Below are 13,940 nucleotides of genomic sequence, written 5' to 3'. Positions count from 1 at the left end.
GTAGCTGGGACTATAGGTGTGCACCACCGTGCTTAGCTAATTTTTGTATTTGTTGTAGAGACGGGATTTTGCCATGTTGCCCAGGCTAATCTTGAACTCCCGGGCTCAAGCGACTGTCTGCCTTGGCCTCCCAAAGAGCTGGGATTATAGGCATGAGTCACTACGCCCAGCCTGGACTTTATTTTTTAGAGAAGTTTTAGGTTGCCAGTTTTTGAGTAGAATGTACCAAAAGTTTCCATTTACTCCCTGTTCCCCCACAACACACAGCCTCCCCAACCTGAGTAGCCTCTTAAAGACATATCCACCTGTAATCTCAGCACTTTGGGAAGCCGAGGTGGGCAGATGACATGAGGTCAGGGGTTTGAGACCAGCCTGGCCAACATGGTGAAACCCTGTCTCCCCTAAAAATACAAAGATTCACCATTCAGGAGGCTAAGGCAGGAGAATCACTTGAACCCAGGAGGTGGAGGTCGCAGTGAGCCGAGATCATGTTACTGCACTCCAGCCTGGGCGACAGAGTGAGATTCCATCTCAAAAAAGGGCATATGCAAGCTGCCTCCATTTTCCCTGGTAGGCTGGAGCTGTGCCTTAAGTGCTCCCACCACACCTTATAGAAGCCTCGTTACTGGCATGTCTGTCTGCTTACCGGATTTCAGCCTCTTGGTAACGGGGTCCCTTTCCCCACCATCCAGCGCAGTGAATGAAGCCACTCACTCCATTGAGACCAAAAGCATTCTTGCTTTAGTCACTGTTCCTTTGATCTCTACCCAAGCATAGAATTGAACCATGTTGATCGGCCCAGGCTGTTCCAGGGTGGAGGGTAGCTTTCGAATGAGGTCACTGTGGGCATCAGAAAAGAAGTGAAAGAAAACCAGAGCAAAAGTTAACTCTTTAGGAAGAGTTCCATTTTGGTTGTAATCTGAAGGTGAAGCTCACTGGGAGGTGCCTAATGCCCATGTGTCTCTGAGTAGAAGAGAGGCAGCCTGGAAACACCTATTTTGTGAGTTTCTAGACCAGTTCCCAGGAAGGGAACCACATTTTGATGCCCCTTAGAGCGCAAATAATGGAATTTGATGAAAGTGTGAAAGAGAATAATGAGGCTGGCTTTACTTTTTTCCAGGTCCTATATTTAATGCTTCTGTGCATTCGGACACACCATCAGTCATCCGGGGAGATCTGATCAAATTGTTCTGTATCATTACTGTCGAGGGAGCAGCGCTGGATCCAGGTACCTCACTCCATCCTTTCCCCTTCACCATACTGCTTTCTGTAGACGCTTCTCATATCGTCTGCACTGTGTTACACAGATGTGGGTTAGGGACAGAATCATCTATTTGTCCCCTAACTGCCTGGCTCAGTACTTTGTACTCATTAAGTGTTTAATAAATACTTGTTGAGTGGATGCATCTATCCGCTAGATGATTTGGACATGCATCCACACATTTGAATCTGAGCTGTCAAGACGGTTAGTGGGTCACTTCCAGAACCGTTTCAGGCTGATTTGAAACCCAGCGGCAGAGTCTCGCTCCTTCTCTTGTGTCTTTCATTCATTTATTCATTCAGATATTTGTTGAGTTCCTTTGGTATACAAGTGCTGCTCTAGGTGCTAGGAATACAGGAGTGAACAAAATGCCCAAAGTCTGTCCTCATGGAGCTTGCAACCTGATAAGGACAGACGCAAGAAATAAAGTGCTCTGTAATATCACAGCAGTTGATGCTGTGAAGACATACAGAGCAGGGGAGTAGCCAGTGACCAGAGGGTGCTGTTGTAGTTAAAATTCTTAGGAAATCATTATAAATACTTTCTTTGCAGCAAATATCAGCATTGCCAACAGGATGCCTAAGAGTTGTGGGACCCATCAGTCTTTCTCCTTCTCTGCTTCTGCCATTCAGTGACCAGTTGATGTCCCTCTCTCACTCTTTGACTGTTAAGGCTTGAAAGAACATTAAATACACTCAGGGGGTCTCTGTTACTGAGCAGGACTGTACCCACCGCTGCCTTTTCCTAGAGGACTCGTGAAGAACCTAATTCCTTATGGGCGTCCCTTTCCTCCTGCATGCCTTGACCCTCAGCAGCCTTCGCACTGCGCTGTCCCATCACAAGCAGAGCTGTGGCTGCTGGCAGAAATCTTGAAAAGGCCAAATTGTAGAGGGGTCACAAGTTTCTCTGTGGAGACTTCTGGAGGTGTGGCCCTGGGAAAGAAACTAAAAGCAGTTTTCCATTCTGTATGAACGGGCAAGCTCCAAACAAGGGCGGTGGCCTGCAGTGAATCCAGGGAGCCCCTGAGCGGGGGACTGTGTAACATTAGTGTCTGAAGCAGAGGCCTGGATACCGCACCATCCAGGTGGACATCTGGCTCCTGCGGGACTTCCAGTGGAATGTTCAGGTCAGCAAATACTTTCTGTAAAGGACCTGGGTAGGAAACATTTTGGCTCTGTGGGCCAGATAGCCTCTGTGGTCACTATTCAACACTGCCATTGTAGTGTGAAAGAAGCCGTAGATAAGAATGTAAGCAAATGGGCATAGCTGGGTTTAGTGAAGCTTTGTAAAAATAGGTAGTGGGCTCACCTTGGCCCGCAGGCTGTAGTTTAGTTGATTAATACCAAAATTGGCTCCAGTAGGGTAGCTGAACATGGTTGACCTTTAGAGGTGGGAAACAGGAGGAGAATTTGTGGGAGATGTTAGAAAAGGAAAAGAAAGAATCCCAACTACATCCGTGGAGTTGGTTAGCTCCATTCACAGGGAAGAGGAATGAGAAGCCATTCCTCTACCTGAGATGGGGAAGACTGGGACACAGAGTAAGATTCAGAAGAGAAAAGCAACGTAAAAGTGGAAGAGACTACCAGGGAAAGGGGAGGAAAATCCTTTTCGAAAGTTGGAAAAATGTAATCCCATGTTTGCCGTTAAAGTTCACTTATGGATCGTTGCGCAGTAGGGCTAGCGGCTTCGTGTTTTGGTACTCGGACCCGGCAGCCGCTTTTGGTGCTAAGCTGCTAGGAAGCCCTTCTCAGCGAGCTCGTTGGAGCTTGAACCCATTGTCACCCCTCGGACTTAACGACAAAACAAAACAAAAAAATGGTTGAAGCAGATCGCCCAGGAAAGCTCTTCATTGGTGGGCTTAATACGGAAACAAATGAGAAAGCTCTGGAAGCAGTATTTGGCAAATATGGACGAATAGTGGAAGTACTCTTGATGAAAGACTGTGAAACCAACAAATCAAGAGGATTTGCTTTTGTCACCTTTGAAAGCCCAGCACACGCTAAGGATGCAGCCACAGACATGAATGGAAAGTCATTAGATGGAAAAGCCATCAAAGTGGAACAAGCCACCAAACCATCATTTGAAAGTGGTAGACATGGGCCACCTCCACCTCCAAGAAGTAGAGGCCCTCCAAGAGGTCTTAGAGGTGGAAGAGGAGGAAGTGGAGGAACCAGGGGACCTCCCTCATGGGGAGGACACATGGATGACGGTGGATATTCCATGAATTTTAACACGAGTTCTTCCAGGGGACCACTCCCAGTAAAAAGAGGACCACCACCAAGAAGTGGGGGTCCTCCTCCTAAGAGATCTGCACCTTCAGGACCAGTTCGCAGCAGCAGTGGAATGGGAGGAAGAGCTCTGGTATCACGTGGAAGAGATAGTTATGGAGGTCCACCTCGAAGAGAACCGCTGCCTTCTCGTAGAGATGTTTATTTGTCCCCAAGAGATGATGGGTATTCTCCTAAAGACAGCTATTGCAGCAGAGATTACCCAAGTTCTCGTGATCCAAGAGATTATGCACCACCACCACGAGATTATACTTCCCGTGACTATGGTCATTCCAGTTCACCTGATGACTATCCATCAAGAGGCTATAGCGATAGAGATGGATATGGTCGTGATCATGACTATTCAGATCATCCAGGTGGAGGTTCCTACAGAGACTCATGTGAGAGTTATGGTAACTCACGTAGTGCTCCACCTACATGAGGGCCCCCGCCATCTTATGGTGGAAGCAGTCGCTATGATGATGACAGCAGCTCACGTGACGGATATGGTGGAAGTCGAGCAGTTACTCAAGCAGCCGAAGTGATCTCTACTCAAGTGGTCGTGATCGGGTTGGCAGACAAGAAAGAGGGCTTCCTCCTTCTATGGAAAGGGGGTACCCTCCTCCACGTGATTCCTACAGCAGTTCAAGCCGGGGAGCACCAAGAAGTGGTGGCCGTGGAGGAAGCTGATCTGATAGAGGGGGAAGCAGAAGCAGATACTAGAAACAAACAAAACTTTGGACCAAAATCCCAGTCCAAAGAAACAAACAAAAAGTGGAAACTATTCTGTTATAACTACCCAAGGACTACTAAAAAGAAAAATTGTGTTACCCTTTTTTTTTTTTTTGAGACGGAGTTTCGCTCTTGTTATCCAGGCTGGAGTGCAATGGCGTAATCTCGGCTCACCGCAACCTCCGCCTCCTGGGTTCAGGCAATTCTCCTGCCTCAGCCTCCTGAGTAGCTGGGATTACAGGCACACGCCACCATGCCCAGCTGAATTTTTGTATTTTTAGTAGAGATGGGGTTTCACCATGTTGACCAGGATGGTCTCGATCTCTTGACCTCGTGATCCACCCGCCTCGGCCTCCCAAAGTGCTGGGATTACAGGCTTGAGCCACCGCGCCCGGCCTGTGTTACCTTTTTTAAATTCCCTGTTAAGTTCCCCTCCATAATTTTTATGTTCTTGTGAGGAAAAAAGTAAAACATGTTTAATATTATTTGACTTCATGACATTGCTTTTCAACAAGCAAATGTTAAATGTGTTAAGACTTGTTGTACTGGTGTTGTAACTTTCCAAGTTAAAGTGTCCCTAAAGGCCACTTCCTATATGATTTTTCCCAGTAAGTGAGGCAAGCAATTCTAAGATCTTCCACAAAACATCTAGCCATCTAAAATGGAGAGATGAATCATTCTGCCTTTACAAACAAACTAGCTGTTACAGGGTGGTTGAGGTATGCCACTCATAGGATTTCAGAGTGTCTTCCAACTAAAACCTCCATGATCTCAGTATGAAAAACCTGAAATCAGATGCCTATTTAAGGAAATAATCACTCAGTAAACCCAAAAATGCAAATGGATAATGCTGGCCATTTTGCCTTTCTGACATTTCCTTGGGAATCTGCAAGAACCTCCCCTTTCCCCTCCCCCAATAAGACCTTTTAAGTGTGTGTTAAACAACTACAGAATACTAAATAAAAAGTTTGGCCAAAACCAAAAAAAAAAAAAAAAAAAAAAAACTCACTTATGATGCATACAAAAATAAATCCTTTAAATGCTCTTTCTCAGTAAATTAATAGGTCACCAGTTGTGCCCTTAATAGAAAAGTCTTTTCGTCCAGTGTAATTAATTGCAAAAGCTGTAGGTAGCTGTTATCTTTCAGATCACAATTTTCAGTACTTTGCACTCTTGGACTGTGTGGGTGGAAGATTCTGAATTATTAAACACAAGTTGTAATTTAGTTTTTCCTCACACATGCTGTGGGCTCTGAGGGAATGCTCTTTTGTGAAGGACACATTGTGTAAATGATTTGTGGGCCAAGGTGCTCTGTGCGGAGCAGGGGTGGGGACAGCAGACTGTGGCCCTTCTGAGGCAGTATCTTAGGTCAGGTTCTCCCCAAGCAAAGACAGACAAGCGTGCGAGTGATGGATTGAGGGAGGGCTCTCAGGAGAACACCGAGGGAGGGAGGGACTCGAGATGGAGCTGGAGAAGAAGGCAGGTGGAGGCGTTAATTCGGAGCAAGTTCACCTCCCCACGGGGAGCTCTGGAGCGCGAGTGTTCCGCAGAAAAGGGGGCTGGGCTTCTCTGCCCCTTCACTAGTCAGTCATTGTCCACAGGCTGAGTGGCCAAGGAATGAGATTGTTTCATAACCCCCAGGGGGTGGCTACAGGTGTGTGAGTTTTAACAGCCAGCACCTGCAGCCCAGAGGCTCAGGCTGCCAGCTGGTGTGGACCAGCCACCAATGGTATTCGCTGCAGGTGGTAATGCCCTTCCCGTTAGTGTAGGAGCATGTGTGTTGAGCTGTGGAGATAATGGTGTTCATGGTGACCAACTTTTATTGAGCACATACTGTGTTCCAGGTGCTGTTTTAAGCATTTTAATACATGTAGTTAATTTAACCCTGGGTGCTGTCATTTTCATTTTGCAGATGAGGAAACGAAGTCTCAGTGAACTTGGGAAACTCGCCCAGGTCACATGGCTCATTAGTGCTGGTGCTGGGATTCTAGCCCAGGCAACCTGGCCCTGGAGTCTGAACCCTACACCCTGAGGTGCAGTGGGGATCAGGGCTTAGAGTCCGGGAACCTGGTTTGGCTTTTTGCCCTCAGCAACCACGCAGCACCTGCAGGTGACAGCAGCACTGAGTTCAGAGTTTTCAAGAAGACATGAGAGTGATGCAGGTGTCCACTCTGCCCTTGGCCCCGCGAGAGCATGAGGCTGCTTACGGCACTTCCTCTGCCCCCAGGGAGCTGGTTTCTTTGGAGAGACACTGGGAACAACAACAAAAAATTATACTCAAGTGCCACAGCGGGTCAATGGGAGAAAAATAAGATGTTCCATCTTTAGAGTGAGCTGAGAAGGAATTATCATTTGGATAATTTCTTAGAAATTCTTGCTTATAGTTTTGCTTACTTTTTTAATATGTAAGCATCTGAAAATAATTTGCCTTATAATGTGTTTTTTCGAGGTTATTAGTGTATTTTTACTACATGACCAAATGTTATCTCTTGTTCAGCAAAAATTGCCTTATTTGACATTTATACAAAATGCTTTCTCAAGTGGATTTAAGACAAAACAGTCTTGTGGCTGTTGTCCTTTGTTGCTGGTTGAATCTCATAGCCGACACGACTGATAGTGGTTGGTACCAGTCAAGGGAAGAGGTCAAGGGCTTATGATGTGTGGTCTGTTTTCCCATTCCATGAGAATTACCACTTGTGCCAAAGTCTTCTTTCTCTTATGCCCATATTAATTTATTTGAGGCTGTTAGAACCTTAGTTTTGCAGAGTACTTTACGATTCCGTATTACTCTCTGGGACTGTTAAACTGTGTTCCATTTTCTCAGCTTGACATTTTTTTTCCCTCTTGTTTTGAACTTAAGCACTTCTGCAAGGAAAGAAAAACCACAGTGCACAATAAAAGCTAAACTATTTACAACTCTGTATTCGGTACAGTTCGTTTTATGTACATTTTGTTCCATACGACTTTAGTGTCCTTCCAGTCTTGGGTTCTTCTGCCTGAAATGTCAAAGGAGTTGCTTTCTTTGGGAGCAGAGCCTGCAGTATCCCCTCCTACCAGCTTTCCGACCTGTGTTCTCTGTGGGAGACAGTTTTTGGCCCTGACTCTTCTTCCTATGGCCCTTAGTCTGGGTGGCAGCAGTGCAATGGTTAAGAAGCTGGGCTCCAGAGCTGTACTCCCTGGGTTCAGCTGCACTTCTGCTACCTGCTGGCCACATGACCTTGAGCAGGTATATAGTCTGGTAATGATGCCAGAATAAAAGCACGATAGTGCCTCCTCATAGGGCTTTTATGAGGATTCAGTGAGACCTAAGGCACGTAATGCTGTGCTTGCCATACGTAGTAAGGGCTGCATACATGGATGGCAGCCATACATATGACTTCTGCCTGTTGCACTGACCCCAGGGTTTTGGCTTGGTAATCCATAGATGACATGGCCTTTGATGTGTCCTGGTTTGCGGTGCACTCCTTTGGTCTGGACAAGGATCCTGTGCTCCTGTCTTCCCTGGATCGGAAGGGCATTGTGACCACCTCCCGGAGGGAGTGGAAGAGCGACCTCAGCCTGGAGCGTATGAGTGTGCTGGAATTCTTGCTGCAAGTTCATGGCTCCGAGGACCAGGACTTTGGTAACTACTACTGTTCCGTGACTCCATGGGTGAAGTCACCAACAGGTTCCTGGCAGAAGGAGGCCGAGATCCACTCCAAGCCCGTTTTTATAACTGTGAAGATGGATGGTAAGCATGTCACCCACATTTCTCAGTGTTCGGGAATGTCTTCTCTCTGTGCCAGGCTGTAGCTGACAGAACCCAAGTGGCCACAGTTTGAGGAATGTGCCACAGCACGTCCTGGTTTCTTTGTACACCTGGCCTGGGCCTGCACCCAAAAAGAGCAGCCCTTGCTGTTATGCAAGCTTCGCTATTATGTGCTGGTGCCACCATTGAGAAATGGTTTTCCAGACTTACTAGAAAAATTTTCAAGGCTTTGCCTCTTCCATAAATTCATAGAAACCCACTTACTGTGTCCGAGGGTTGGCGTGGATTCTGCCGGGCACAGGCAGAGAGCAGCCTTGAGAGAGAGGGTTCAGGTCGATAGGGGAGGCTACAGCTTAGGGACCTACTACTGTCACTACTACTGGTTTCACTTCTTAGAGAAAAGAGACTCCTCTTGAAGTCACTGTACAGAGTGGGTACTTCACAGAGCCCCAGGATGGGAGGGTGAGCTCCCAGCCCCACTGACCCACGGTGAACACCAGGGTCGGCCTAACTAGACAGGCAGAGCTTTGTTTGCTGAGCACCCCAGAGTGGGGACGGTTGTTCCTTGGTTTACAAGAAATGTGTCTCCTTTATGGAAAACTTCAGAAAGTACATGTTCGCTAAAATGACTCCGTGGAGAGAATTAAAGTCCCGGGGCCTCTGAGGCTGAGGAGAAAGCTTTTGAGTGTCTCCCTAGTGATTGGTCAGGTGGAAATCGGAACCCGAGGTCTTCCACAGACTACTTAGCTTTTCTGATCCATTTTCTCTCATAAAATGGAATACCAGTCTTCCATCGGGCTGTTTTGAAAATAAACCTTAGCAAATGTAAGGCACCTAACCCAGTGGCAGCATCCACCCAAGGCGCATGGGCACCTATGGGGAAGGGCAGGTGGATTTCAAGGGTGGAGTCTAGATGGTGTGTGTGCATTTCTGACACTTCAGTCATCTGTACCATATTTTGCATCTTAGGAATTCCTTGCTTGAGGTAACTCCATATGAAAACCCAGATTTAACAAACAAGGGAGTGATTATTCACTTTGCTAGATAATTTACTATAGTGTTACTTAAAATAGCTTCCTTAGTACACTTCAGTTACTTGATGCATAGGATTGATTTATGCACAGTTTTTTAAGGATGCATCTGCTGCTGAATGTGCAGTGCCCTTATACTGACTTTTAAAAATCAATCTTCTGCCAAAACCCTAAAAAGCAAGTTGACATTCAAAGGCATCAAGTGAAATCTTCTTTATGGTTTTTATTCTCCCCGCAGAGCTGGGTAGGAAGAAAGACATTTGCTCATTTTTGTGACAGAGAAGGCTGAGCTTCTCCTGTCTCCAGTGCTGTGCTGGGTGCTGGGTGCGGGAGGAATGAGATCTTATCTGTCGGGGAGGTCCTGCTCCAGTGGGGGAAGGGAGGCAAGGGCACCCCCAAGGTGGCCTTCTTGGAGCACTGACTGGCTTCCCCTTTGATCTCTCCCTCCCAGTGCTGAACGCCTTCAAGTATCCCTTGCTGATCGGCGTCGGTCTGTCCACTGTCATCGGGCTCCTGTCCTGTCTCATCGGGTACTGCAGCTCCCACTGGTGTTGTAAGAAGGAGGTTCAGGAGACCAGGCGCGAGCGCCGCAGGCTCATGTCCATGGAGATGGACTAGTCTGGCCCGGGAGGGGAGTGACGGAGGGACGTTCTAGGAGCGATTGGGGCAAGAAGAGGACAGCGATATTTTAAAACAAAGTGTGTTACACTAAAAACCAGTCCTCTCTAATCTCAGGTGGGACTTGGCGCTCTCTCTTTTCTGCATGTCAAGTTGTGAGCGCAGACATGTTTACCAGCACACGGCTCTTCTTCCCATGGCACTTTCTGATGTAACAATCGAGTGTGTGTTTTCCCAACTGCAGCTTTTCAATGGTTAACCTTCATCTAATTTTTTTTCCTCCCACTGGTTTATAGATCCTCTGACTTGTGTGTGTTTATAGCTTTTGTTTCGCGGGGTTGTGGTGAGGAAGGGGTGATGGCATGTGGAGTTCTTCATCTTCAGCGAGAGTGTGCCTGCCCGCCTGAGAGCCAGCTTCCGCGCTGGAGGCATGGGTTCAGAGAGCTGCCGAGCCCACCCTCCACCCGGCCGACCTGAGCGACAACACAGACCTGTGCCGAAGGCTGATTTGTGGCTTTTACGACCCTACCCCAACCCCTATTTTCAGGGGTTTAGACGACATTTGAAATCTAAACTTGGAATATATAACTTCTTATTGAGCCCAAATGCTTTTTTCTTTTCTTTTTCTTTCTCTCTCTTTTTTTTTTTTTTTTGCTTCTTTGCCCCTTTTCCATTTCTTTTGTATTTGTTTTCTGTAAGAGCGCTGAGATGGCGGCCCTGGAATCTAGAATTTGGCTCTCCACTGAGCACCTTATCTTGCCACCTTAGCCTTAAGAATGAGTATGAAGAAAAATACACAGCCACCTCTGTCCAGGGCAGTGAGAAGGGCTGCAAGGAATGGGAGGTTGGGGACAAGGAAAGGAACAGACACCTGCTCCAGAAGTTGTGAGGCCACTGTGCCTCAGGGGTCCCCAGGGAGAGCAGAATAGGGATCCCAGGAAGTTATTTTTACGGAGATGGAGCTGGGAGGGTCAGTGGTGCCAGGTACAAATTAGTCTGAAGAAGCCACCTCCATTCCTCTCTCTTGCCCACTGTGAGAGGCAAAGGCACTGGTCACCAAGACACTTGCAGGGGGACCCACAGATATGCCACCCCCTTCACACGCTGCTTGGGCTCTTTAACGTGAAGACAAATTGCTGCTTGCAAGACGGACTGACTTCAAGGAATTAGAAATTACCTAGAAGCACCATGTATTTTCTGTGACCTTTTCAGTCCTTCAGGTCTTTTTCAGATCTGCTGCAGGGGGTTAGTGAGAAAGGGTAGACTTTGTGGTATGTTTACTTTCCTAATAGGGACATGAAGGAAACCCAGCAATATACTGTCATGTGAACGGCCTGTAGACGGAGTCAGGAGCGGTCTGCTTTGCCTGACTGCGCGCATCAGGAATAGGGGAGTAGACAGAGATCTTCCACGCCCCGGGCTTCTGCTGCTGCTTTAAAAGCTCTCCCCTCTGAGCCTCCTGCTCCCTGAAGCGTCTCGCCCCCTGCACAGCACTAGCCTTTTGGAAGCATCCCAGTGGGGTTTTCTGAGGCTCACTGGTGACTCATGCCCTAATTGCAATCCTCTGCTTTTATCCTGGCTCTGAAGGATCTAACACTGCTCTGTCTTCCAAAACAGAAAAAAAAGGATTCATTTGTTTTGAGCAATAAAATAATACAAAATGATGGCCATTCATGTGCAGCTCTTTGTCAACATGGGCCGGACGAGTTGTGCTCGTCCTGGCTCACCATTTCCCCTGCTCCCCCACGGCTCGTTCTGCACTTATCACAGAGTCACCCCTGGAGGCAGATTCCCATTGAGTTTTCCCCACCAAGGGGACCATCCACGTGATAGAAACATTACTTTCTGCATTGACAGTAGCCTTTCTTTGGCCCGGGCCTGTGGTAGGAAGATGGCCAACAGGTATGCCCCACCAGGGCCTGAGTGACTAGAGGAAGAGGACGAGGCCTTGTTGGCACTAGATTTGGTATTTTCTGCATGTCATATCCTGACTGCTGTTTCAGAAGAGGTAGCTTGGAGGTGATTGTACAAGTGAGAATTAAAGAGAGAACAAATATATAAACAGGTGCTGTATTAGTGACAGCCAGTGTCCTTTGAGTCCTTGCATCCATTAAAAGGAGATTCAGGATTTTATTGGCACAGGCCCTTCTTAGTAGGAAGAAAGGGAGCTTAGCTTTGGACGTGACTAGGTAGCCCAGGGTGTGTGTAAAACCGTGGACTGGGTCGCAGCAGACACTCGATGGTGATAAATGTGACGGGTGCTTACACACTGTACCTTTTCCTTTCATACTGATGCTGCAGTTCAGGCCTGGAGTTGCTAAGGCATTGACCTCCACCCACCTGCCCCACATGCATTGGGCTGCCCAAGCTGCATGTCACCTGGGGGCTGCGACGAAGGGGCGAGAAATCCCAGGGCATTGTACCAAGGACCTAGTTCCTTCTAGCGATATAAATTTGCCAGGAATGTGTATTTTTAACATGGTGAGATGCACTCTTTCATTGTACCAAATAGGGCTCCCTTCCCCTCCCTTGCAATAAGTGCTCTTCTAGAAGAGGTTCCTACCAGTAGCACCGGTGAGAATGAAAGAGGGACCCGTCCGCGTCTCACTCAACAAAAAGGAACTTTATACAGTTTGGGTTTTTTTTCCTAATCATAAAAAATAGCCCCAGAAAGAGCCTGAGCTATGTTCAGATAGAAGCCTCGAAATTCCTGTAAATTGTTTACTTTATGATGTTTACATACACGTTTCACTTTAAAAAAAGAAGAAAAATGCAAATCAACTTTTTAACAGCTTTTCAGAGTTTTCATGGGACAGTGGAACTCTGACTCACCAACTGGGCTGAATTTTAATTTAAAAATGTATTTATTTGAGTGTCTTTCCTCCCGTCACCCCCACCACATCTGAGGGGCTCCCTGAGATCTTGGTAAAGGAGGCCCCTCCTGCCCAGACCTTGGTCTGTTTCCCCGGTGGCCCTTGCTTCTTGCTTTGCAGACTGCCTGCAGCCATGATTTTGTCACTGACATCTGTGAGCCAAAGACTGAGCCTTTTTGGCAGGACTAATAAGCAATACTACACAACTTGCTACTTTCAGAAAACTTTTTTTTAGCTTCACCGATGACAACAGAGGAAGAAGGGAACTGGGATTTGGGTAAGTTCTCCTCCACTGTTTGACCAGATTCTCAGTGATAAATATGTGTGCAGATGCCTAGAAGAAAAAAAGGTGACTTTCTTTTTAAGTGTGGCACATGAGGATCTGCAGAATTTTCCGTAGACAAAGAAAGGATCTTGTGTATTTTTGTCCATATCCAATGTTATATGAACTAATTGTATTGTTTTATACTGTGACCACAAATATTATGCAATGCACCATTTGTTTTTTATTTCATTAAAGGAAGTTTGATTTAACTGAAGTCGTGTGAGGAACTTGATGTCGGTCTCTGTTACCCTTCCCTATCTTCAGCATTAGGGATTGTGACTGGATTCCAGCAGCAACATTAATTAGCACCTCTGATCTCTTTGAATCCTGTAAAAGCACGGTAGATGTTCACTAATGATAACAGGAGAAATGGAGTTGATAGGATCAGTGTCGAAGTTCCACCAGGTGGAAAGGTGAGGACTAGGGTCCTGTTGTTTACGGAAGACCTCCTGATCTTACAGGGAATTCACATGACCCGACAGGACTCCTCTCAGGAAAGAGAGAAGTTAGATATTGTTCCTCTTTGCAGTTGAGGAAAAACCAAAGTTCTGTGGCCATATCATGCCTGGAACAGAATGGTTTTTCTGACTCATGATGCAGTCTGGGGCCAAATCAGTCCAGAAGGTAGCGGCCCCTGTAATATAAAAACAATCCTCGTCCCTCGGCAGCTGGTGTCAGCAGGCCTGGGCACCAATGAATACTGAGAACCCAACTCCCTACGGGCCCCTGGAACAGCTGCATGCCCTTGGCTGGCCTCTGCCGTTGACTCTCCTGCTGGCCTCATTTGTGTTCTTTTGTGTCCTGTCCAGGGACTACTTCATGCTGTGGAGTTATTCAAGGGCTGCTTCTGTGTCCCAGTCACTAATGTTACCCAGTGACTGGCACTATTCCAGGCATGTAGAAGGCACTTGCACTTTGTAAATGCACAGTTAATGCCCTGCTCTAGGAAATGACCCATCATTGCATGCTTCTCAGTGAATGAGTACGGTTCCACTCATGTCACAATGCTGATACAGTCAGAGCTGGTCGCTAGCAATCCTCCACCTATTTGTGAACCCATTCCTGCCTAAAATTTAATTTAAAAT

The 13,940-nt window shown here is 47.0% G+C and overlaps 1 protein-coding gene and 1 pseudogene across 2 annotated transcripts in view; both read left to right on the top strand.

The window, feature by feature from the left end:
* The window catches only part of PTGFRN (prostaglandin F2 receptor inhibitor), an 81,204-nt gene extending 68,140 nt beyond the window's left edge, over positions 1–13,064 (top strand). The window contains exons 7-9 of the mRNA XM_032249617.1: positions 1,121–1,228; positions 7,685–7,990; positions 9,491–13,064. Of these exons, the coding sequence (XP_032105508.1) occupies positions 1,121–1,228; positions 7,685–7,990; positions 9,491–9,657 (581 nt within the window). The 3' untranslated portion in view covers positions 9,658–13,064. The remainder of the gene's footprint in view (positions 1–1,120; positions 1,229–7,684; positions 7,991–9,490) is intronic.
* LOC116531020 lies at positions 2,922–4,347 on the top strand (annotated as a pseudogene). Its single transcript, XR_004260221.1, has one exon. The product of XR_004260221.1 is annotated as an RNA-binding motif protein, X chromosome-like (transcript).
* Positions 13,065–13,940: the final 876 nt, after the last annotated feature.

This window comes from Sapajus apella, unplaced genomic scaffold (genome assembly GCF_009761245.1).
Source record: "Sapajus apella isolate SASKATOON/1434 unplaced genomic scaffold, GSC_monkey_1.0 scaffold69, whole genome shotgun sequence".
Lineage (NCBI taxonomy): Eukaryota > Metazoa > Chordata > Mammalia > Primates > Cebidae > Sapajus > Sapajus apella.
This window is presented reverse-complemented; position numbering and strand designations above follow the sequence as displayed.